The sequence below is a fragment of the Balaenoptera ricei genome, chromosome 6 (genome assembly GCF_028023285.1).
Source record: "Balaenoptera ricei isolate mBalRic1 chromosome 6, mBalRic1.hap2, whole genome shotgun sequence".
Lineage (NCBI taxonomy): Eukaryota > Metazoa > Chordata > Mammalia > Artiodactyla > Balaenopteridae > Balaenoptera > Balaenoptera ricei.
The window spans coordinates 120088636-120114321 of NC_082644.1; the positions used below are offsets into that span (position 1 = coordinate 120088636).

The 25686-nt window shown below is 53.3% G+C and overlaps 1 protein-coding gene across 4 annotated transcripts in view; it reads right to left on the reverse strand.

Annotated features, from left to right (window-relative positions):
* COL5A1 (collagen type V alpha 1 chain) overlaps positions 1 to 25686 on the reverse strand; it is a 159282-nt gene that overhangs the window by 117003 nt on the left and 16593 nt on the right. For all 4 annotated transcript variants that reach the window (XR_009503811.1, XR_009503810.1, XM_059925959.1 and 1 more), the window contains exon 2: positions 2129 to 2296. Coding sequence is in view for 2 of the 4 variants with exons in the window: in XM_059925959.1 (XP_059781942.1) it covers positions 2129 to 2296 (168 nt within the window). In the remaining 2 variants the exon portion in view is untranslated. The remainder of the gene's footprint in view (positions 1 to 2128; positions 2297 to 25686) is intronic.

Consider the following 25686-nt stretch of genomic DNA (forward strand, 5'->3'; position numbering starts at 1 on the left):
TAACGAGAGGTCACCCAGACCCGGACCTCCTTTGCACTGAGACGTTTAAAACGTTTATGCTCAACTCAGGCCACCATGGCCTCGGCCTGGCTGGGGCCACCTGACCACACCACCCCCTCCCTCTGCAGCTGCCCACCAGACACAGCGTCTAAAACGCAGCCAGACGCCACGGCTCCCCAGGAGGCCAGCATCCAAGCAAAAAGCAAGATAGGTGGGTGCCCCTTCCGAGGTTTCCAAGAGAGGAAAGGCCAGAGAGGCTGTGTGGTTTCATCAACCCTGGGGCCTGCAGAAAAGACCCCCTAGAAGTTCCCGCTTAAATCATCCCCGAGGACCTCCAGTTTTATTTGGCATTAATGAGACGATCATTATACATGGACCCATTGTACCCCATAAGCTAATGATGGCTAGAAGGCGCTGTAACGGCCTTTTAAACTCTTTGAGTATCTAATCAAGATCCTAATTTGAGAGGTTAGGAAAAATGTGGGCTTAAAAAAAAAAGTCCCTGTCTGGCTGTTGAGGCATTCATACCAGATCTCCAATAACTGGCCTGTATTCTGAGACCCTCTGATACTTCCTGCCCCAAGATAACCGGGGTCCGGGGGGCGGCGGGCAGGGATACTAACCCCGATGAATTGGTTGTGACCCTGAATTGGGTGGCAGGGATCAGATTCAACTAACTGTCAGCAAAGCAACTACAGATGACCTCGAGGTAGGACACCTAATTCCACAGGACGACCTTGGAAGGTGACCACGTCACACACATGTCAAGCAGTGGGTGTCTGTCCCAAAGTGCAGTCACTATTGTCTGGGGCCGTCAGCTCTCACAAGCCTCCCCTGCCCCCAGCCCCTCAGTCCCCCTAGGACAGGAATTCTAAACTGGGGACTCGGGGCAGGAGAGCAGACAGCTTCTGGGTGATTCTAAAAGATACGCTGGCCCCAAGAAAGGATAAGAAACACTCCTCTGGCCATGCGGGAAAGTGAAATCCCCGCGGTTCTTTGTGGCGAGTCACCCAGGAGCCCTGGCAGTGACCCGTCTTCAATGATAGTCAAATGCTCTGGAAGGGGGATGTCTGGCTCCCGAAGGTGGTAAAGTGGGGGGCTCTTTAAGATAGTGAAGGGGCTCAGGGACCCGGACAGATCTCACCGACCCCAAATGACATTCCTGGAAAGAGCAGACCCAGCCCCTCTTGCAGAGACAAACCCTTAAAAGTCCCCATTGGATTTAAAGGAAAGCTGAGAAAAGAGCTGGGGTGAAGCAGAGAGTTATGAGTGAAAAGGGTTAGAGGGAGCAAAATGCAGCCCCTGAAGGAGTGAGTCCTTCTGGGACCCAGTGGGGATGTGACAAAACAGAGACACCATTACTTGTCAAAAGATTGCCTGATTCAGGGTTCAACGTCCAGGGTGCATGCAGTCACCAAAAAGACGATGTACGGTCTTCTAATTATCACAAAACATCTCCTGAGGTGAGTTCATCTGCCCAAGGTCCCCTGGGCCCTTTCTGATGTGGGTCAGGAAGAAGAACTTCTTTGAGGTGGAGGGAGAGGTTATCAAACCTGGGCCTAGTGAACCGGTCCAGATATAGGCCCCGAGGGTGTGAAGGGGGGGGCCGTCAGGGACCACTCGGATGCCACATCCGAGCAGCAAACATCACTTCCCGCTCTGGGTACGTAATTAAAAGCAGCGATGTGACACTTGGCAATTGATTCTCATTAAAAGCCTGCACTCTCTTGCTGGGAGCCATGACGTCTGATTCATGTGTCCCTTAACATCCTCGCCCCCAGTCAAGCTTCTGTCTGGAAGCGTTTCCTTTCCCGTGACCCCAGGGTTTCTCTTAACCCCGTCACCCGGGAACCATCCGTCTCCTTTTCGCCTCTGGAGTCCTGACAGCCTGTCCACAGCTGGAGAGACACCTGCTCGGAGAAGCAGTGTGAACAGACGAGGCCCCGCTGTCCCTTTGGTGCTGGACGGTGAGGGGTGCCGGGTTGTGTTTTCACTATCCTGACCTCGAACCAGGCTCATTCGCGGAAAACCAAGCACGTTTCTCCACCCCGCCAGCTCCCGGCTCTGCTCCCCGGCTGGGGCCGGGAGATGGAGCCGCACCCCACCAGGCACACACGCCGTCTCTTACCAGGGTACAGCTGCTTGGTGGGCGCGCTGAGTTGGGCATCTTTTGTGACCCTGTAAGCAACATCCGGGCCTTTGGAAGATCGCCGCGCTGCACAAAAGCCTGTGGTCTTGGTTATTCCGTCAGGCAGGTTGTGAAAATCTAGAACCTTCAGGAGATCTGCTGGCTGAGCTGAAAGGACAAAGAGGAGGTGTGGGGTTAGCCACGGGCAGGAAGGGATGGCACACGGGGCAGGCCCCCCCTCTGGTGAGCCCCCAGAGGGTTTAGATGGACTGGAAACCAACCTTCACCACCGCCCTTCACCCGCACCTCAATCTCTGACACTCAGAAGATAGATACCAAGGGATCAGCTCAGAAACCGGGTGCTCTTGGGGGCAGGACACCCCACTTTGTAGAAATGCACACGACCAGAAATGTTCCCGACCTGGTCCCGGCAAGCAGCCGCCCACCAGCAGCAAAGCCTCCCTGATTTTGCATTCGCGTTGCTCTTTTTTTTCCCCAAGTGCCGTACAAGCCCCGGGCTCCCAGACACCTCTCCTCATTAGTGTCACAGAAGACCTACCCCAAACACAAGCTGAAAGGCAGTGTTAGATCCCACAGCTGACGGAAGCAGCTTTACCAAGGCCGGTCCTACGAAACGGGAGTGACTGACAGCTCATGAAATCTGTTATGTAACTGCTGGAGCGCGTGCCCCTCCTGGGTGCCACGGAGAACAGCGGGCATGCCCCTGGCACATTTTATCCCCCATCCTCATCCAATTAAAACGTAATTTTCCCATAACAGTTTACACAGAGAGCCAGATTCTATTTGCCCCCAGACGACCGGCGCATACAGGGCAAGACAGCGCAGAACCAAGAGCAAGAGAGGGGCGGGTCCCTGCATCCCTTCTGGAAAGTTCCTGACCTCCCTCCAGGGCCCCGCAGAAAAGGGAGCAGCCCCTGATGGCAGGGGAGAAGCTGGCATTCTGGTGAGCTCAACCGTCCCCCACAAATGCAAAACATAGCCTCCATGTGCCTGCACATGCCCCAACCACATCAGAAAGACCCCAGACCTCCAAGCTGTGAGGACCACAGGCTCGCGATCCACACAACCCCCCCACCCCCCCCACCCCCGCCCTAAACAAAGGCAGTTTCGCATGGCAAGTTCAGCTCATGTTACTACAAACAAGAGTTCTGGGAGTCCAGGCAGAGAAAGTAAACTCGAACTTGGAGTCAGCGTGACAGGACATCTGTGCAGCTGGGCTTTTGGGGAACCCAGTGGCCAGCACCCACCTATCCATGTGGGTGTGGGTGGGGCTGCCACACCCCCTCCACTGGGGCACGTGGGCCTCCCTGGCCAATCAGAGCACAGCACCACCCTGCCCCAGGGGCTTGGTCCAGGGCTGGGCATGTGACAGGACCAGGCCAAGGAAGCTCCATCCTGGGGCTTTTTCCTCTCTGCTCTGCTGGCTTCACACACGGATGACGAACCTGCAGCTGCAGGTGGCTGTCTTCTGGGGGTGTGGGGAGCGCCTGTCTGAGGATGTGGACAGACAGACTCCCGCCACACAACTTGGGCTCCTGGATCAAGCCGTGCCTGAAGAAAACTCAGCTACACAAACCAACAGGTTGTCATCATGCTTAGGCCAATTTGGGTTAGATTCTGACATTTGCCACTAAAAGTCCACATCCACTGCTGGGTGCAACAGCGGGCTGACACAAGCTTGCCCCTGGGATCTCTGGGCTCCTTAACTATTCAGTTCCCCGGCCCACTGACCTTCCTCCCCAGAGGGTCGTTACATGCCTGGGACTCGCTCAAGAGGAAGGTTCCACCTTTTTAACAAGGGTTAAAGGAGGGTTTGGGGGTGAGAAAGGACCACCGAGGCCGGTTTCCCCTTGGCCGGGTTCTGAGCAATCCTGCAGCCAAGCTGTTGCATGTGGAGCCCAGCACAACCGTGGGGGGTGGGTGGCCATGCAGCCCCGCTGCTTGTCCCGGCAAGTCCTTAACAAGAGAATCACCCAGATGGAAGCCTGGAAGGGGAGCAGGTGCCGGGCAGGGCGTTTAGCACAGGCATGGTGGACGGTGCCAGAGGGAAGGGGGGACGGTGCCCTGTAGGCCACTCCCACCCTGAGGAGCTGGGCATGAGGGTAGGACGGCAGGTTGGGCCAGGCTCTGAGGGCGACCAGGGTGGAAGCGAATTGAAGCTGCTCTCCATCACTAAACACACATCAACCCCCATCCCCGTCCACAGTTCCCTGCAAGGCACCGTACTGCCCAGATTCCAGGGTTCTGAGGGCCCCTGTTCCAGCGGTGTCATTTCTACAACTCGGCTTTGCTGCACACCTCTGTCACTTTAATCAAGGGACCAGAAACCTGGGGGGTGAGGATTTCCCACCTCTGCAGAGGAAGGGGCACGGTAGGGACCCAGGACACCCTTGGTCCAGGCTGGCGTCCACCACGAGTAGAGTTGCTGCTTCTCAGGGCCTCTCTGATTCCCCTGGGTGGCTTCAAGCTCCTGCCCAGAGCCCTCCCCCCACACAGGGGGGTCAGCCCCTTGCGCATGGGTGGCACCTCCGACGCGCTTGGCACCAGCGACCCCTCCCACCCCGCCCCCCACTCCACCGGAAGCTTGTCCACTTGACATCAGAAGCAGAGCCAGACGCAGGTGCCTGGCACAGCCCAGGGCCTCGACTTGGCCTATGGGGAGAGATGGCCGTGCCAGCCGCTGGCTCACCTGCCCTATGACACAGCCAAGCTCTGGCTCATCTCTGAGATGGTCGGCTCCAAGATCGGCTGTGGCCAGGAGAGGCATCAAAGATCCAGGCTGGGTGTCTGGGACTCACATCCCAATAGCCGTGATGCTCTTCCCAGATGCGCAGGCTTGTGGACCTGCGTCTTCCATGGCCAGCAGAGAGAGCTGTTTCCCAGAAGCTTTCCAGGCCATGTTTATGGACCTCTGTTGCAACAAGCTGAAAAGGCCACCGACATTTCCAGGCCCAATGCCACCCCTCCTGCTTATGCCAGAGTTAAAAAAGTATTTTTTTCATTTTATAAAAAGTGTAGTAATGGCTTCCATGGTCTCTCCTCCCTGGTGACGCCAGAGACCCCCTCTTTGAACTGGGAGCCTTGGTTCCTCTATCAGGGCAAGAATTACGTAGGAAGACAGCACCAGCTTTGGGGACAAGTGGGCGGGGGCTTGAGCCCAGCATCACCCCCCCCAGGGAGAACATCTCAGGGCCACTTCCTCTCTCGAGGTCAGTGAGAGAAGCTATAGCAGCAAAGAGCCCAGCACAGTTCCTGGGACCCGAGAGCCCAACACCCAGAGCCCTTCTCCTGGCTCCTCCCTCCGAGCAGAGAACGTCCCGGGGCTCCCAGGGGATCACCGTGGTCCACTGGTTCAGGGAAGACAGAAAAGGAACTGAGCGTGCAGCCCGTGCACCCTACCAGGGGTCCCTCCCCACCTGAGAACCACAGGTGACGTGAACAAGGCAGCGCCAAGGGCTTCATGGAAGCAGAGCCTGGTGGCTTCCACGTAACCCTGGTCGTGACCGGGATCGCCCCCGTGCTGGGAGCCCCCAGGAGCGGCGGGCGCCAGGCCTGGGCTCACTCAGGCTCTTCCAGTGTCTTCCTGTTCCGCGGAGCCTGGGCGGCTGAAAACTACATTTCCCAGACTCCTCTGCGGGAAGGGCTCGGGATGAAAATTATGTTCCACACTCAGAGGGGAGCTGGAATGGGAGAGAAAGAAACCCTCTTCTTGCAGGGTCTGGGACCAGGTCACGGGGTCCATTGACATTTGCAGACTTCTTGAAGTCTGGGTGCCCTCCCACTCTGGTGGTGTGACCATGAGTCGGGGGGGGGGGGGGGTCTGGTGACCCCACCACTCCTGCTCTGCCAGTGGCTGTGTAAGCCCCTGATTCCTGCACTCAGTCTCCTTCCCCTACAGTAGCCTGCTGTTCCCTTTCTGCTTGTGCACTGAACCTGCCTGAGACCGCGTAGATGTAACCAGGTATTACACCCCCAGACCCGTAAAGGAATGGACGCCAGAGAGGTCAGTTTTAAGGCAGAAAGGGGGAAGCTGAGAAAGAATCTGGAAACGCAGAGTTGAGTTCCAGTTGCCCTATGCCAGAAAGGCAGCATGAAGGCCCTGAAAAGCAGTGGCACAAAGGAGGAGCTCAAATATAGAAGTGTATGCTGTACACCTGAAACTAACACAACATTGTAAAACAACTAGACTTCAATAAAGATATATATATAGAAGTGCAGGATGGATGGATGGATGGATGGACAGATGGATGGATAGACAGACAGATGCATATAGACGGACGGACGGATGGATGGATGGAAAAATGGATGGAGGGATGGATGGATGGGTGGAAAGATGGATGGACGGATGGATGGATGGATGGATGGATGGACGGATGGGCAGATGGACGGATGGATGGACGGGTGGATGGATGGATGGACAGGTGGATCGACGGATGGATGGGTGGATCGACGGATGGACAGATGGATGGATGGATGGACAGGTGGATGGACAGATAGATGGGTGACGGACAGATGGACGGGTGGATGGACGGATACATAGACGGATGGATGGATGGAAGGAAAAATGGATGGATGGACGGATGGATGGAAAAATGGAAAGATGGATGGACAGATGGACGGATGGACGGACGGATGGATGGATGGATGGATGGACGGATGAACAAGCAATACACATGTGAATGGTGCAAATCAGGAGGTAGATGTCCCAGAGACAAATTTTACAATTGGCCTGCTAAGCAGTCAAACATTCCAGCTGCCAATGGCAATGTCTCCACCAACCACACAAAGATGACCTCTCTGCCTCCCCCAAAAAGCACTTCCACAATCATCCCTACACGTCAGCTGCCCTGTGCTCCCTGGACACAGAATAACGGAATAAGGGAGCTCCATGTCACCCAGGGTCCTGCCGGCCCTCATTTCACAGCTGCGGGACACGAGATGCCAAAGCAGCCATGCAGAATGACTGCAGCACGCTGCATGCCCGGGGCACTCATGACCCGGACCACCAGTGGGTCACTCTGACCCAGCATGTGCAACCAGAGATGGCAGGACTGAAGCCACGCTGGTGAGCCTGGAGGACACGGCACACAACCCCGCCGAGCAGGATCAAGCTCCAGTAGCCAGCTGGCTGGTGACACAGCCGGGGACAGCGTCACCGTGTCTGCCCAATGCCCCGCTCCCCTGCCCAGAACTAGCAGGGCTGCCGGGGGGTTGGCGAGGGCATCCAGCACCTAGGAGACCAGAGGGAATCAGGTGACTGCTTTTAGCAGGAATTTCAATGGGTTTCTGGCCGCCAGCTGGCCTCCGGACACCCCTCCACCGTGCTCAGAGCAAGGAAGGGGCCGCTGAGGCCAGGGCGCCAGCCTGCCCAGGCTTGAGGGTCCATCTCAGGCTCAGCAGCTCCTCTTTTGCGAGGGGAGCCCCTCATGGAAGGATGTTTCTCTGCCAACAATGCCGGGTCACAGCCCGCTTTCAGGAACGGGCGGAGGAGGGGAAGTAGGGAGAGGACTTGGGGTCACCACCCTGAGCTACAAAGGACGCGTCCTCAGAACGGTATCAGAACGTTCCAGCCGGGCGCTGCCGACCAATGCCACCAGTGTTCTGCCAACCCCAGGGCACAAGAACACCCGGGGCTGGGGGATCCTCACCAAGTCCTGACATCAGCACCTTATCACCCCGGCCCTCCTCAGCCCTCAGAGCTTGATGTGGGAGGTGGGGTTCAGAACAAAAGTGACTCGGCCAGAAAGACCCACCTGAGCCCAGAGGCCCAGGGAGAGGGAGCCATTTCCACGCTTTAACGATTCACCAAATTTAATGTCCCCAGGTCTCAGTGGGGACGCCAGCATAGCAGCGGGGCGGGGCGGTGGAGCCACCAGTGCGGGTGGAGCTTAGTCACCAGCCACGCAGAAGCTGCTGCACACACCGGGCGCTCAGACACGTTTGCTGACAGACCAAGCGAGCACACCCACAGCTCTTACGTACGACAGGCAGAGAGCGGGGGACTCGACAACGTGAACACTGCCGCTACCTCACCTTGGCGTGCTGTCACCGCATCCCGTTGGACTTAACTCCCGGAGTGACACTGAGCTGCAAGTGGGGGACACACTACCGTTCCACGTGCTGGGAAGGAGCTGGGTCGAGGTCCTGAGAGTCAGGCCTCCTGAACGAGGCTGGCTAGGGTTCGCACTGGCTCTTGCTCCAATTCCACCCCTGCTTCTGCTTTTCCCCCAATGAGCTATGAATATTCTCCAGCACGTGCTGTCGGGAAAGACTGCCTTTGAAGCCCATGCCAGGCAGTGTGTTTGGTCACCGTCCCCTCCATCCTAGAGGCTCGGGCAGGAGTCTGTGATGCATCAGAACTGCTTGCCGTGCGCCTTGAGATTCCACCAGGTAACCCATGACCGAGTCCCATGGGGAGGCGACCTCGTCCCCAGCCCCCCGCGTCCCGCTCACCGTCTGCACAGCCCCCATCCCATACCTGCCTTCGCTGGTCTGGGAAGGCCATGGCCCTGGTGACGCATGCACAGGACACTCCAGACCCCGGGTTCCAGGCAGCGCTGCTGGGTAAAGTGAAGCCAGCTTGAGGTCCCGGCACCCCAGGGAGAGCGGTGCTGATCCCAGCTGAGGGGACTCAGTAGCCCCACTGGACTCCCCAGGCCTCCCCGGCCCTGGAGCTCCGTGGCCTGTCCTCCCAAGCACACAGCCCGACATCTGCCGTGCCGAGCCCTCTGGACCCGGAGCCTGAGGCCAAGTCCTGCAGTGTCTGGAGGCTGCTGGAGAAGAGCAAGCCGGACGTGCATGATGGGGGGGCCGACAGAGGGGCGGGGGTGCAGAGGTTTTCGCTCACTCCAAGGTCAACGCCATTATATCTTCAAAATTCTCTGAACTGCCTAATTTCAGAGGTAGAAGGGGTCATAAATGACACCCAGGCTGATGACGTTTCTTCTGAAAGAGGAGCTGTGTGGAGAAGGGTGTGACCACCTCGAGATCACACAGCAGGCTGGTACAGAGACGCCCTCAGCTTCTGACCCACCCCAGCCCTGAACTTCCTTCCACTCGGCACCAGCAGGTGAAAGACGGAGCTGGTGACGGGCCCCGAAACCGCAGCCCCACTGCCCTCGCTGCCCTGGTGTGTCTGTCGTTCCCTAAGTATAAATACACCTAATTCCCTGCGTGAGACGGGTCTGCCTTCCTGGGCTGCGAGCCTCAGGAGGGCAGGGGCCCAGCCTGGCATGTCCCTGCTGAAGCCCTGTCACCCGGCCGGCCCTCACGGTAATTGCCACCGCAGCGAGCATCTGTCCTGCATTTGCGGGGCGCCCAGCAGGCGCACCCGGGAAACACACCTGCCCTTCCTGCTCTCCCTGCTAGATCCCATCTTACGCTTCCCGGAAGCAAAAAAGAGTCATGGCTCTTACAGGACCGAGGGACGGCCGGTGAGTGGGGTGGGGGGAGCCGAGGCCCCCCTCACCCCCGGCCAAGGTCTCTCCCCACCAGCCCTCCCCGCGGGGGTCCCGGCACAAAGCACGTGGCCCTGTCGGGAAGGTCAACCCAGCAGGTTGGAAAATAAACAGGCTGCTTTGGAGGCTCCGAATGAAATTCTTCTTCAATGACCCAACTGTGGGAACAAAGCAAAGGGGAGGGCCGGGGGCAGGTCAGGCAGGACACTGGGTGGCCATCCGCTGCCGGACCTTCCCCGGCTGCCACTCAACCCAGGGATGTCACAGGGGCAGAGACCTGAGCCCAGCGCAGGGAAACTCGGGCCGTGGCCACAGGTTCACAGGCTCCTGCGCTGACAAAAACCACCGCCTCAGCTCTCCTCGGTGGGTCCCCTAGAACCTTCCTCTCCTCTGTCCAGCATCAAGGGCACCCAGCCCTCTGACCCCGGCCCTTCCCAGGGGACCCACGCTCCCCAGCCAGCTCCTCACCCATGCCACGTGTTACATGATGCCCAAGCGCAGCACCCCCGGGGTGTGCGGTACCCAGCGCACCTGCCCTGCTCAGGCTGGGGGGCCGCCTGAAGGCCTCTGAGGCTCGGCAGAGCAGAGAGCGGCGGATTGGAGGACGGAAGGGCTAGACTCGAGCCCAGCTCTGCCCGCCCTGCGCCAGGGGGCCCAGCGGGAATGGACGTGAGGGGCCTGCCCACCGGGCAGGGAGCCCCTCCATCCCCTGCTCAAACCCCGCCTGCCTCACAGCATCTCTGACCTCCTGTCCGTCTCTGTCGCTTCCTGGGGACGAGGAACGGCCGCCAGTGAGCCCAGCTCGGGCCCACGGGGCCCAGTGACAGTGCGTTTGTCCCTTGCCTCTGGTCCATTTTTCCGTTTCTGAAGAAGGGCTGCGGACCCACCAGCAGGGCTTCTGGGGGGATTTTTACCAAAGGAGACGGCGCCATTGGGTGTCATCATCCCCGCAGACCCGCCTGACCTGGCCTCCCCCGCACCCCCAGGGGTGACACAGAACACCTGGGTTAGGGTGCAGTGCACGTGACGCTGACCCAACCCCCTTGTGGGCCACGTGGCCCTGGGCAAAGTGGGTTCCATCCAGAGCCTCCCTGTCACCACTGGTGACAGGGAGGGGTCACTTGGCAAGGAGGCAGCACCAGGACAGTGGCTGCAGGGGTCTGGGGCAGGGCTGGCGGGCGGTGGCACCCAGCCTGGGGGAGGGGCAGCTAAGCCCTGAGCTCCCGCGGTGCCCACACGCCCTGGGCTCTCCGCTCCCTTAGTCAGCAAGACGGCTCACCAAGTAGGCACCTGCCTCTGCAGATGAGGGATCTCAGGCTGGGAGAGGTCAGGTGAGTCATCCCAGGTCCTACTGGGATGCAACAGCTGTCTGGCGGCAAAGTCTCCCTTGTCCCCCGACACTTCGGGGAGGAGAGAGGGCAGGATGTTCCCCGTGACACCTCCAGAGAAACCACTGCCGCGCTCACTCTCCTTCCAGGGAGGGAACAGCAGAGAGCACGGCAGCAGTGACGAGGTGGGCAAGGTCGCTCCAGGGCAGAGAGAACCTGCTCCTTCTAGAGGCTCAGGACCCTGGGGAAGCCTCGGGTGGAGAGAAGATCCTCAACCTCCCCCGTCAAGGGATGGGGGAGAAGCTCAAAACCCCGGGCGCAGAGAAGAACGACAGGTCAGAGGATGCCTCTCCTGTTTTACTGTCTCCCTCATCAAAATACTGGTCTGAACATCAACTGAGAAAGCGTCTCAGAGACACAGCCCTCTCCTTTGTCTCTTCAAAGTACCACATGGGATGCTCAGTAAACCCTCACTGAAGGATGGACACGTGGGCACAGGGACGAAGTGAATGGAAGAATGGAGAGATGGATGGATGGATGGATGGATGGATGGATGGATGGATGGATGGAAGGAAGGATGGATGGAAGGAAGGATGGATGGAAGGACGGATGATGGATGAATGGAGAGATGGATGGATGGATGGATGGAAGGATGGATGAATGGAAGGATGGATGGAAGGATGGATAGAAGGATGGATGGATGGAAGGAAGGATGGATGGAAGGATGGATGATGGATGAATGGAAGGATGGGTGGAAGGATGGGTGGAAGGATGGATGGATGGATGGATGGATGGAAGGATGGATGATGGATGAATGGAGAGATGGATGGATGGATGGAAGGAAGGATGGATGGAAGGATGCATGGACAGATGGAAGAAAGGATAGAAGGACAGATGATTAATGCAAAGATGACAAAAAGGAAGGACGGATGAAGCATGACTTCACAGATGACTGAACGGATGGATGGATGCATGAATAAATGGATGGATGAGTGAGTGAATGAAGGAAGGAATGCCGTCATCTTGAAGGTTCAGTTGATAAACTTTAACTTCTCAAAGCTTTTAGATACCAACCATTCACCTGACCACTTCCCTGCCCCAGTGGCCTCACTCTCCCTCTGGGCAAGAGGTGAAGCCCCGGGTGATGCATGTGTCTTACTCCATGGCCACCTCCTCCCCAAGCAGAGGCGAAAGCTGCACCCTGGCTCCGCACCCTTGAGAAGGGCCAGCCTGGGGGTAACGTGGGGTATGTGCTCAGGGCTCCAGATCCTCCAGGGAGTGAGGCAGTGCAGAACGGACCACAGAGAGGACTTGCCGCCCAGCCCCCGTCACCAGCAGGCGCCTGGCGTAAGGCGGCAGACCTGGCAATTGGGACACACTGTTGATCACCCTGCTCCTGGTCCTCTCCCAGTCCGACGGCTCTCCTCTCCTGGCCAACAAGTCAAGAGCTCTGAGAAGCTTTTGACAGGTGGTTGGGAGATTTTACGGTGAAATGTCAGTTGGCGGGGGCATCGCCCTGCTTATAAACACAATGTTACCAGGGAGCGGCCACAGTGGGGAGGCAACTCCCCCATCCCCGCGTTCAGAGATGGGACGCGTCTGAAACTTGTTTCCCCCGGGGTGTGATGGCCGTCTTCCACTTCTCGTTGAGGCTGGCCTGAGTGTCTGGACACCTGGCACCTCCACATCATCCCACACTAAGCCCAGATGCTGGCGGTGCCTCTGCAGGTTTCAGAAGGATGCAGGCGCCACCACCCAGCCTGAGGGCACCTACAGCCCAGCCTGGCCGCCCCTCAGCATACACACGGTTACTTAGAAGTAAGTCACGTCGCCCACGAGGACTCACTCGAGGGCCAGGTGACCTGCAGAGCCCTTGGGAAGGAGTCCTGCAGCAGGAGCAGAGAGGAAGACGGAGCCAGCTCCGGCTAGTCTAGGGCCACGCAAGGAATGTTCCAGGCTCGGATGCTCCCTCACCCAGCAGGGCAGCATGGGGACATCCAGGCAGGATGGAGCCGGGCCACACAGAGCAGGCTCGTTCCCACCGTCCTGACGGCTGCGGGTGCTGCAACCAGACTGAGACTCCACTGCGAACTGGGAGGAGACGTCACAGCCGAGGGGCCGGAGCCCTAAGAAGTACGGAGGTGTCCAGCTTCTCCCTGCATTTACTCCGCACTTCTTCCTCTCATTGGTCATCCCTGCTTTTCACCTGCCTTTATAAAAATGTGTGAGTATATACGTTCCTCTCCCCTGTCAACCCTCAAAGGTTACGAACAGAACAGACACGGCCACGGACATCAATCCTGCATCCGACTGCCAACGATGGTGCAGGGCAGAGGGGGCCGGGCGCTGCCAGCAGGGGCCGGTCCAGGAGCGGAGCCCACAGGCGTGATGGAGAACCAGCTGATTAACCTCAGTTTCCTCAGAGGTAATTTATCTCCTTGTTCTGGAGGAAAGGGGCGCAGATGGCACCCAGCGCCAGATTCCACATGCTGGGGTTGGCTGGGTTTGCTCGGGCAGCCTCCACACAGCCCCACCTGCTTCCAGGAGGCCCAGAGGAGGGCTGGCTGCCACCGGGCCAGCTGGGGTCACACTGGCAGCGGCCCCTCTGCATCCAGGGCCTCGCCCGGGCGGGGCACCCGGGAAGCCGTGCTAAGTAGGGACGCGGGTACGGGCCAATTACAGAACCGCACCAGCTGTGGACCGGACCACCCCACCCCAGACAGCGTCTTGAAAGGGACCAGCAGGACCTGTCCCTGAGGCTGGCCTGAGCTGCCACGCGGGCTTCATTCGCTCAGCGATGCTCTATGAGGCCTACCGCGCCTTGGCACGTGGGGAAGGTCCAGGCCGTTTCTGGACTCACCCTCCCATCACTGCAGAGGCCAGGCCGGGCCCTGGCTGCGCTGACCTGTGCATTTGCCGCCGGTGGGTCCCCAGGAGGAGGCTGGGCTTCCTGCACGTGTTAGCGGAGTCCTCAGGACCCGGGACTAGAGACAGTGACACCCACGATGGAACAAGTGCTAGCACACCCCAACCAACAGCGGCTCCATCACCCCCCCGGGCCTCCTGCCTCTCTTGGGAAGCCATGAAAGGCCGCTGGAATTAACAGCACCGAAAACGCTGCATTTCCAGACTCCTTCCCTCCCTCGAGAGTTACAATGACAAGTCAAAGTGGTGGCCACAGGAGAGCCCTTTGCTTCATGAAGGCCCAGGAGAACAAGAGGCCACCGCACACCGGGGCGGGCCTGTGCCTCCTCCGTGTCACCCCAGCTCCCCACCACAGTCTGCCCTGGGCGGCAGCAGGTGCTCCTGCAGCCCTGCCACTTCCCCACCTGTGAGCTCCCTGAGAGAAGGGACAGTAGTACCCTTCATCACAGCGGAGGAGAGAACTTAGCCTGGGGCAGACACTCAGCACAGTGAATGAAGGAACATCCAACCAACCGGCCATTTTGAACCCAACCAACGTCCAAAGGGAACGTGCCTTCTGGGGATCCAAGATAAACGCCAGTGGGAGAGAAACCTTTTTTGGCGCGGGGTGGCAATTTTGCAGCATTCCAATTAGGCTGTACACATAGATGGACCTGGTATCCCCCCCTTTGAGGGGAAATCCTGCACAAAGGCTTGTATACAAGCAAGGACATCCAAGGCAGTGTCGTCTGTAATATAACTGGAAACAAGGTAAATGCCCATCAGTCAGGAGGCTCATCTGTGAAATACTCTGCAGAGGCTGCAGGACGGGGGGTGATGAGATGGCCCGACGCAAAAAGACAGCCAAGACATGTAATCAAGGGAAAAGAGCAAGTCACCAAACATTTACAGAGCACCATCCCTTGGATGTTAAAATAAAAGACGTCTGTATAATCTGAAAACACACCAGGTAAATGCACACACGAAAATGCCCAGAACAGTACCAGCCAAATAGTGAAGGGGGTACACCTGGGAAGGGGCTGAGAACTGGTAGAATGGTGAACGGGAGGGTCTGCTCCTCTGTGTACCTCTCCTCCCGAAAAATATTGTAAGTCTATATCCACCTAAAATGTGCACCATTTTATTAACAACAACAACAACAAAAATGCTAAAGCATACGTTTTAAGTGTGGCAGTTTAAAAATGGCCACAAAGTCTTTAGCACAGGTGCCCATGAAGAGGTGGTATCTGTGCCTCCTCCCTTTAACGAAGGTGGGCTCCGTGACCATGTGACCCATAGAATGTGGTGGAAGTGATGCGTGCTTGCTAGCTTACGGATCTAGGCTTTACGAAACTGACACTCTCTACTTCCTGTGTCTGGAATACTCTTCTTTAGAACCAGACACCATGCGGTGAGGAAGCCCAAGCAGCCCCTTGGAGGGTCCCATAGGAAGAGAAACCCAGGCCCCCAGCCAACAGCCCCAGCCAAACTCCCAGCCAACAACCAGGACCGACTTGCCAGCCGTGTGGGAAAATCATCTTAGAAATGGACCGTCCGGCCCCAGCCAAGCCGCTCAACCTGACGTCATGGGAGCAGACAAACCATCTCTGCCAGGTTCTGCCCCAGGTGCAGACTCACAAGCAAACTAAGATTGCTAAAGTAAAAGATTGCTTTCGACTTTAGACACTACATTTTGGGGTGGTTGTTATGCAGGAATAGATAACCACGACAATGACAAGCAATAAAGAGGAGGAGATACTTGTAACAGAAATACAATTTTATATATATATGAAACTCTAGTATCTAAAAAAAAGAGGGGGCAAACAAATAAATAATATTCAATGTCACTAGAAGTTAAATAAATCTAAATCAATCAAGACTCCTTTGTCTCCCATCCAACTAGCCAGGAGGTGGGGAGAGGAACATGGGAGACTTTTCGAGGTAAGGGAAATGTTCTGTATCCTGAATACGGTGGTGGCTACAGGACTATACATTTGTCAAAACTTACGTCCTTCTTTCCACCCGCTGGCCACTGGAAACCACCAATTTTTTTCTGTTTCTATAGTTTTGCCTTTCTCCAGTGTCATATAAATAGTATCATGTCCTATACAGTCTTTTGTGCCTGCTTCTTTGACTTAACATAATGCTTTTGTATCCGTATTGTTTCATGTATTCATTTTTCTTAGGGCCCAGTAGTATTCCATTGTATGGATGTGTCGCAATTTGTTTATCCATCTACCAGTGGATGGACACGTGGGTTATCCCCAGTTTGGGGTGATAAATGGCATATGAACATTCACATACATGTCTTTGTATGGACATATGTTTTCACTTCTCTTGGGTAAATACCTAGGAGTGGAATTGCTGGGTCCCTCTGGCAAGTGTATGACTAACTTTATAAAAACCTGCTAGACTGTTTCCCAAAGGGGCTGTACCAGTTTGCATTCCCACCAATAATGTATGAAAGTTTCTAAAATCACACAGCATGAGTCCCCCAGTATTCTTCTTTTTCAAAACTGTTTTGGTTATTTTAGGTCCTTTGCATTTCCATATAAATTTCAGAATCATCTTGTCAATATCCATTTTAAAAATGCCTGCTGGGGGCTTCCCTGGTGGCGCAGTGGTTGAGAATCTGCCTGCTAGTGCAGGGGACATGGGTTCGAGCCCTGGTCTGGGAAGATACCCCATACCGCGGAGCAACTAGGCCCGTGAGCCACAACTACTGAGCCTGCGCGTCTGGAGCCTGTGCTCCGCAACAAGAGAGGCCGCGATAGTGAGAGGCCCACGCACCGCGATGAAGAGTGGCCCCCGCTTGCCACAACTAGAGAAAGCCCTCGCACAGAAACGAAGACCCAACACAGCCAAAAATAAATAAATTAATTAATTAATTATTTTTTAAAAATGCCTGCTGGGATTTTAATTGGCATTACACTGACTCTGTGGATCAATCTCAGAGAAAAATGATACCTTGACAATATTAAGTGTTTTTGTCCATAAGAATGGTATATCTATCCAATTCTTCAGATCTTGTTTAGTATCTCTAAGCGATGTTTTATAATTTTCAGGTATTTTATCATATATATCTCTAAGTATTTCATATTTTTGATGCCACTGTTTTTCTATTTCTAACTGTTCATTTCTACTATCTAGACATAGGGCTGATTTTGGTATACTGATTTTGATTCCTGTGACCATGCTAAACTTACTTATTAGCTGTAGAGGCTTTTGGGTAAATTCCTTAGAATTTTTAACACAGACAATCATGTGGTCTTCAAATAAAGACAGTTTTAGTTCTTCCTTTACAATCTACATGCCTTTTATTTCCTTTTCTTACCTTATTGCACTGGCTAGGATTGCCATATAATATTGAATAGGTGTGCTGAGAGCAGACATCCTTGCTTTTTTCCTGATCTTAGGGGGGAAAGCATATGTGGGTTTTACATGAATATCCTTTATCAGATTGAAGAAGTTCCCTTTTACTCCCCATTTACAGAGACTTACTCATCATATTTTTCATTTAAAACTATTACAAAGGAGTACGTAATCCTAGTTTTGTAAAAGCAGGTGTAGAAAAACTACTGGAAAATAAATACGTCATAAATACATCAAAATGTTCAATTAGTAATTTATTTGGCTGCACTTAACAGAAACCACCATAGCGTCAGCATCATTAGCACCACGGTTTAAACAAGTAAGGGATGATGATGACGGATTTTTATTTTAACAATTCTGTGATGGACGTGTATTTGTATAACAAATTAATGGCATCATAAATGCCAATCGATGTCCAGCAGGAAATGGCATTATATGATTAAATAACTGTCCTCTCTCCATGTCTACCTAAAAATGCAAGATAGTCACAGATCTCTTGTTCTTTGCCTTGATAACAGGCAACGTTTAACTGGTCTTTATAAGACAAAACTGCATTTGCACTTCTCTGGACTGTCTATGCTTCCCAGAGTCTGACATTTGAAGTGGGCCACCCCACGCCAGAAGTCCTCACTGGGCCCCCTTCGTCAGGCCTGGCCAGCTCGCCCCTACCCTTCTGCACTACCATGTGGACAAAGGCAAGCGCATCTGTTGGCTCCTTCATTTTCCAGCACTGGCATCAGCTGGGCTTTGCCTTGAAATTCTCATTGGAAAAGCCAGCTTTGGAAATAGAAGATAGTCTAACGCCTATTAAATGTCACAAAGCAATATTTCCTGCTCCAGATTAAAGCCACTGTCTGGACCATCAACGCCTTCACACACTCGCCCAAATGTGCGGTTCCTCACACAGCCCCAAATGGAGCTGCTTTCAGAGCACAGGCTGCAGAATGATCCTGGTGTCTAAGTGGTTCTATGTATTCGGCACTGAAATGACTTTATTCAATTATCTGATTCAAGGAAAAGAACATTGCACTGGGTCCCTCTGACCTTTAGAGAAATATGTCACAGTGCTTCCCCTGGGACCAGAAGGCATCTTTCAATCACTAGAGCTACGAAAGTCTTCAAAACACTGTAACTAGTCCTCAAAACCAGCCATGTGGACACAAAATGAACTGTGCATGGACTTCATCAACTCCCCTGGGAGGCACCACATACAGGGAGCGGGACCGAGCCCTGACTTCCACAGTCACTACCCACGAGTCCGTACCACCAGTCCCGGCTGAATTTCCTGGGCCCCACACTCAGTGGGGTGACAAAGCCAGATTTCAGAGCCCCCCCCCCTCCACCGGGTGGACAGACGCAGGCTCTCCAGGGGTCACGGTCACCGTCTCAGAAAGCTCCGTCCACCTTCCGGAAGTGGGTGAAGGGCAAGAGTGCAGAGCTACACGGAGCCCGTTTCCACTCCTGGAAGATCCACGGACAAGAACCCATCCTCTGCCCCAGACCAGGTGAACAGACTGCTGTCCTTTCCTCCACACCTGCCCCACCCCAGCCCAGCCCAGCCCAGTCTTGCACCCACCTCTGTAGCACCCCCCAGATGGGAGCCCCACCCTAGCCCACTCTTCCCTGGTCCTCCAGTGTAGACGCCAAGCACACTCATTCGATGTGACCTCCTTGGTGGGGAGAAGATCCTACCAAGCTGGACCCCGATATCACTGTTCACTCAACCAGCCACGGCAGGCACTCAGCAAATGCACAGATGGCCCGAGAGAGGGAGAGAAGGGGAGGGGAGACAATTAGCATCTATTGACTGTCTAGTAGGTTCTAGAAGATGCCCTTAGGTTTTCTGACTACATGAGAGGAGGTGCCTAAAGCTAGGCATGCACATGAATTATAACTGTTATTAATCACCCAACTTCTGCCAACGACCCCGTAGAGTAGGAAGTGCCACTCCATCCTCCAGACGAGGAAACGGTAGTGCCCGGAAGGCCCAAGTGACCTGGACGAGCCACAGGCCCAGCAACGGTCACGCCAGGTCCCAGGCGTTAAACGACAGCTTCCTGCTGCTTCCCAGGAGGAGAAACGGGCGAGTGATTGGCTTACAGGGGGGTGGGCAACCCCAGTTCTATCACATGGGGTCCACCTGGGTTCAGCACCTGAGAATAACAGTGCCCAGGGCACAGTAGCTGGGGCGGTAACTGCCCACCCTTGGCTGGAATGTAATGCTGCAAAAAAAGGGCTTTACAACATTCCTGTGCTCAGATGCAGTGAGTCAATGTCTAGGAATCCACCCTAAGGAAACAATCAGAGAGGATTCACCAGAAGATGTCCATCCAAGTGTTATTTATAACACAAACAACTGGAAACGACCCAAATCCCACATGAGAGAAACAGTTAAGTGAACTCCAAGGCAAGCCTCCGATGGAATGTCGGAAGCCATGAAGATACTTACAAAGAGTTTGTAATGAATGACACGGGAAGTGTTCACAAGGAAGGCACACACAACACTGTTTCTATACATGAGCTCGGCCATGAAAAGGGGAAAATGTGAGGAAAGTCTGTGTCCCCCCGAAAATCCAGAGAGTGAAATCCTGACCCCCAAAGATGATGGCTCCAGAAAACTCCCTTGCCCCTTCCACCATGTGAGGACACAACGAGAAGGCACCAGCTATGAACCAGGAAGACGGTCCTCCCCCCACCATGCTGCCATCTTGATCTTGGACTTCCCACCCTCCGGAACTTTGAGAAATAAATTTGTTGTTTATAAGCCACCCAGGTTGTGGTATTTTATAATAGCAGCCCAAACCAACTAAGACAGAAAGGAAAGAAAAAGGCATTTTTATAGTTTCCTATTTCCCAAATTTGCTAGTAAGTATGCTTTATTTTTATAGTCAAGAAAAGTTAACAGAGGTATTTGGAGAATTAGTAGAATCTCTGAATGGACAACCAAATATCCTGAAACATGAACACTCCACCTCCGGGTTCCCAAGACGGAGTTTATCTCACGTTACTGCCAACTGGAAGGCTTCCCGCGTTGCTCCCCACCTGTAAACGCCCCACCTCTGCTGAGAGCTCCAGGTGACCTCCCACATCCCCAGCTGCTCCAGAGCCACAGGCTTCCCTTCTCTCCTAAACTCCTAAAAAGCTGGCAGCACCTCACTGCTATCCTGACTGTACTGCCCTCTGCTGCTGCAACTGTATTTATCCTGTCTCTGAGTTCAGGCCAACCAACGTGAGGAGGATCTCGTGGTGCCTGGCACTACCCTCGGCACTGCAGAAGCTGAAGTGAGTCAGCCATTCCTGGCCCTCAAGGAGCCCTAGGTAGAGGGTGGGAGTCTGGGGTGGGCATATACACCCTGATGCAAAAAGGAAAAGTGGTTTGGTGGAGGGGGCAACCCAGAACTGTGATGGAAGAATGGACGGATCGGTGGGTGGGTTTAAGGTCTGGGTCATGGGTGGGTGGGTGAGTGGATGGATGGATCAATGAATGGATGCTTGGTTGGATGGATGGATGGATGGATGGATGGATGGATGGATGGTTGGATGGACGGACGGATGAAGACAGCAATACACCTTCACCAGTTTAAACTGAATTTAGGGACCCAAAGCCTCATCTCTTATAAAGCCCCACCCTCCGCCACCATCCCACTCACGCTATGCTCTAGCCAAGTTAAAGCCTGCATTCAAAGCCCAAGATCACAGAGTGCCAAGGCCCTTGCACATTTCGTTCCCAGTACTTGGGAGTCCTGTTCCCCTGCCCTCTCCTCCTGGTGAATCCCTTTCACCTTGAAGACCTAAGCTCAGGCATTACTGCCTCTGGGAAAGACTTCCCCAAGCCCCCCTGCTGGATCAGTGGTCCTCCTCAGTGTCCACTCTTATGGAATGAGATCGAACCATGTAAGATGACCGTTTGACTATTCTGGCCCATAAAATGGCAATTCCACGTGATTCAACCAAACAGACCTATCACCATGCTAAGGCTGTCCATCCCACCAGGACGTGGGAGTCGAGGGCAGGGAGCCTGTTCATCCTTTAGTTTCCAGCACTGGTGTCATGATCAACCCAACGCACCTGGCGCACCCATGGCACCATCAGATGAACAGGTGAACGAAGGGCTCTCAGCCCCTCCCCCACCCCCACAGCTCCGTGTTCCAACAGGACAGAGCAGCACCCCGGTGGGAATAATAGTGACTGAAACTGGGGGAGAGCTCACATTCCAGCAGAGACCTCAGGGAAAGAAGACATGGAGGGCCCTGGTAAACAAGTGGGGACTTCAGTCTCCATTGTCCCATGACCCCACGAAGCCCCCTCCCCTGACGGTCAACACCTGAGGTCCTCCAGGTGCGGGACCCCCAAGGCCTCTTGTCTGGGCTGGCTTTCCAGGAGGCAGGGCACCTCTCAGCTGGCAAGGGAGGCTGGAAGGACCCTGTGATTCAGAACCATGGAAAGGGACAAGCCTCATGACAGCTGGTGAGGGAGTACAGGGCCTTGATGCAGGGTCGTGAGTGACCACAGAGCCAGGATGGTGCTCACGGGGTCAGAGGTCACAGGGCCACACCCACCACCCGCTACCACATGCTGAGCCCCAGCCTCTCGACACAGAACCTGTCCCACGAAAAGCTGTCATGTCCACGACCCTCTCATGCTTTCCCACTGACACCCCGAGAGCCCCGGCTGCAAACGCTTCTGTGGCCCCTGGTCCTGGGAGTGCCTGGTACCTGAGAGGCTGTTACCTGAACAGAAGGTACAGTGCGTGAGTGTTCAGTCCACAGGTGGGCGCCAGGTACCGGGCAGGGTGCCGCCCTCAGAGTGTGCAGTGCTGGGGAAATCACGCAGACTGGGCTGAATCTGAGACCCACTCCCTGCCCTGTGGTTCTGGGCGACATCCTTCATGCCCCTTTTTATAAAGTAAACACATGATCAGAACCTACTTCTGAGGGTTAAAACAGACAAAGTCTGCAGGGCTCTGCCCCCTGTCTGCTATGTGACACCAGGTGATGTGTGTACCAGCCTCAGTCTCCCACCTATAGAAGGGGTGGGTGGGGGGTGACGAGGACAAATTCAGTTCTGCAAATCGACAGGTGCACATCCCTATTTTCAAAGGATCACTGAACGACGCGTGCTCAATCAATCCAGTCCCTCCCTTCCAGAATTCGTCTATTGGTCTTATTTCTTTCCTTTACTTGTTTTTTGACCATAAGCTTTTTTAACTGACCAAGTCATTCTGGCCAAGAGCACCTGCCTGTCAGCAGGAAAGGCACGCAGCTCCCAGGGCAGCAAGCCCACACTCCCCTGTCTCGTGTCTCTGTTACCTACACACCTGCCCACCTTCCAAGCAGCCCACCCGTGTTAACAACACATTCACCCAATTCAAAAGACGCCGAGAGAACTGCACCCCCATGCACCCAGACGTCCCCTCTAGAGAAAACCATGTGTCCCAAGTTTTGTGTGTCCTTCCTTGACATCTACGAATATGCAAGCCTAGATTTCTGTGGTTTTTTTTTTACTAGAGATGGATTCATACCAAGAAGAGCATTCTTCACCTTGCTTTTCTTTACTTACGTATCTTGGAGACTGATCCATTTCAGGAAATGTAAAAGCACGCAGACCCCACTCTTGCAGCTGCTTCACTGACTCTCCTCCACAGTTGCTCAGTGACTTATCTAAATAGCTCTCATAATGGGCACCTGGTTGTTTCGACCCTCTGCTCTTGCAGACGGTGCTACATGCCTGCTGTCATCACAGGTGTCTGTACACACGTGTGCATGTATCCACAGGAGACATTCCAAGGAGCAGAGTCATCAGGTCCAAGAGTATGTGCATTTTAGTACTTCGAGAGATATCACAAAAGCCTTTCCTAGAAGAACAATCTGGGAGCATGCCCACTTCCCTCGCCGGAGCCAACGGTGCCTGTTCTCAGCGTTTGTTCTTTGTCCACCTGGCCAGGTGAGAAGCTGTGTCTCCCTGGGGTTCACCTGCATTCCCTTCTTGTGAGTAAGGTCAAACATCTTCCCACCCGTTTAAAAGCTACCGGTGTTTTCTTTTCTAAGAATTATTCATGTCTTTTGTCCATTTTTTTGGTTTGATTCTTGGCCCTTTCTTATTGATTTGTAGGAGTTCTTTGACTATTATAGCATATCAATTCCTTTTCATAAAATTTTATTAGACTATAGTTGCATTACAATATGGTGTTAGTTTCTACTGTACAGCAAAATGAATCAGCAATACGTATACACATATCCCCTCTTTTTTGGATTTCCTTCCCATTTAGGTCACCACAGAACACTGAGTAGAGTTGCCTGTGCTACACAGCAGGTTCTCATTAGTTATCTATTTTATACACAACATCTATTAGTTATCTATTTTATGTACAATAGTGTATATATGTCAGTCCCAATCTCCCAATTCATCCCACCCCCCTTCCCCCCTTGGTATCCATACATTTGTTCTCTACGTCTGTGTCTCTAGTTCTGCTTTGTAAATAAGATGGTCTATACCAGTTTCTTCAGATTCCACATATATGCGTTAATATGCGATATTTGTTTTTCTCTTTCTGACTTACTTCACTCTGTGTGACAGTCTCTAGGTCCATCCATGTCTCTGCAAATGACCCAATTTTGTTCCTTTTTATGGCTAATATTCCACTGTATATATGTATCACATCTTCTTTATCCATTCCTCTGTTGATGGACATTTAGGTTGCTTCCACGTCCTGGCTATTGTAAATAGAGCTGCAATGAACATTGGGGTGCACGTGTCTTTTTGAATTATGGTTTTCTCAGGGTATATGCCCAGTAGTGGGATTGCTGGGTCATGTGGTAGTTCTGTTTTTAGTTTTTTAAAGAACGGCCATACTGTTCTCCATAGTGGTTGTATCAATTTATATTCCCACACTTTTCTCCACACCCCCTCCAGCATTTATTGTTTGCAGATTTTTTGATGATGGCCATTCTGACCGGTGTGAGGTGATACCTCATTGTAGTTTTGATTTGAACTTCTCTAATGATTAGTGATGTTGAGCATCCTTTCGTGTGTTTGTTGGGAATCTGTATGCTTTCTTTGGAGAAATGTCTACTTAGGTCTTCCACCCGTTTTTTGATTGGGTTGTTTGTTTTTCTGATATCAAGCTGCATGAGCTGTTTGTATATTTTGGAGATTAATCCTTTGTCAGTTGCTTCATTTGCAAATATTTTCTCCCACTCTGAGGGTTGTCTTTTCATCTTGTTTATGGTTTCCTAAGCCGTGCAAATGCTTTTAAGTTTAATTAGGTCCCATTTGTTTATTTTTGTTTTTATTAAAGGGAGAGGACTCAAATCAATAAAACTAGAAATGAAAAAGAAGTTACAACTGACACCACAGAAATACAAAGGATCATAAGAGACTACTACAAACAACTATATGCCAATAAAATGGACAACCTGGAAGAAATGGACAAATTCTTAGAAAAGTACAACCTTCCAAGACTGAACCAGGAAGAAATAGAAAATATGAACAGACCAATCACAAGCACTGAAATTGAAACTGTGATTAAAATTTTCCAATAAGCAAAAGTCCAGGACCAGATGGCTTCACAGGCAAATTCTATCAAACATTTAGAGAAGAGCTAACACCTATCCTTCTCAAACTCTTCCCAAAAAATTGCAGAGGGAGGAACACTCCCAAACTCATTCTACGAGGCCACCATCACCCTGATACCAAAACCAGACAAAGATATCACAAAAAAGAGAAAATTACAGGCCAATATCACTGATGAACATAGACACAAAAATCCTCAACAAAATACTAGCAAACCAAATCCAACAACACATTAAAAAGATCAATCCCTTTTCTGTGATACACGTATTTTCATATTCTTTTTTTATAGTGATGGGTTGTCTGGGGGGGTTTGTTTTGGCCAGAGAGAAAATCTTGACTTTTATGGGGTCAATTTTTTTTCTTTCATAACTTCTAGGATTTATGTCTTACAGAGAAAGGCCTTCTCATCCCAAGATCATAAAACCCAGATCTCCCGTATTTTCTTCTAGTAGTTTTATGGTTTCATTTTCAAGTTCACATCATTGGTCCATCTGGAATGCATTTTGGTGCAGGACTGAGGCAGGATCCAAGTTCTTTTTCCCAGATGGCTTCTTCCCTAACCCAGCCCATTTCAGTGACTAATCCTTCCTTTCCCAGCCAACTTGAAAGGCTGCCTTTATCAAACCCTAAATTCCTGCGGGTGCCAGGCCTTAAAAGCCACAGAGCAATGCCTATGCACCCCCTTCATGCCCCACGTGGAGGGGAGGTTCTGCCGCTCACCCAGCAGCCCCCCAGGATGCTTTCCTCCCCCAAGTGCAGCCCAAGAGGGCAAGGGTGAACCTCCACAGCAGAAGCGGCTCAGGGAAAATCCAAGTCAGCATGCTTCACTGACACGCAGATACTGACGATATCCAAAACATGGGAAACAGCCCAACGTCCAACACCAGGGCACTCTTCAAGTAAA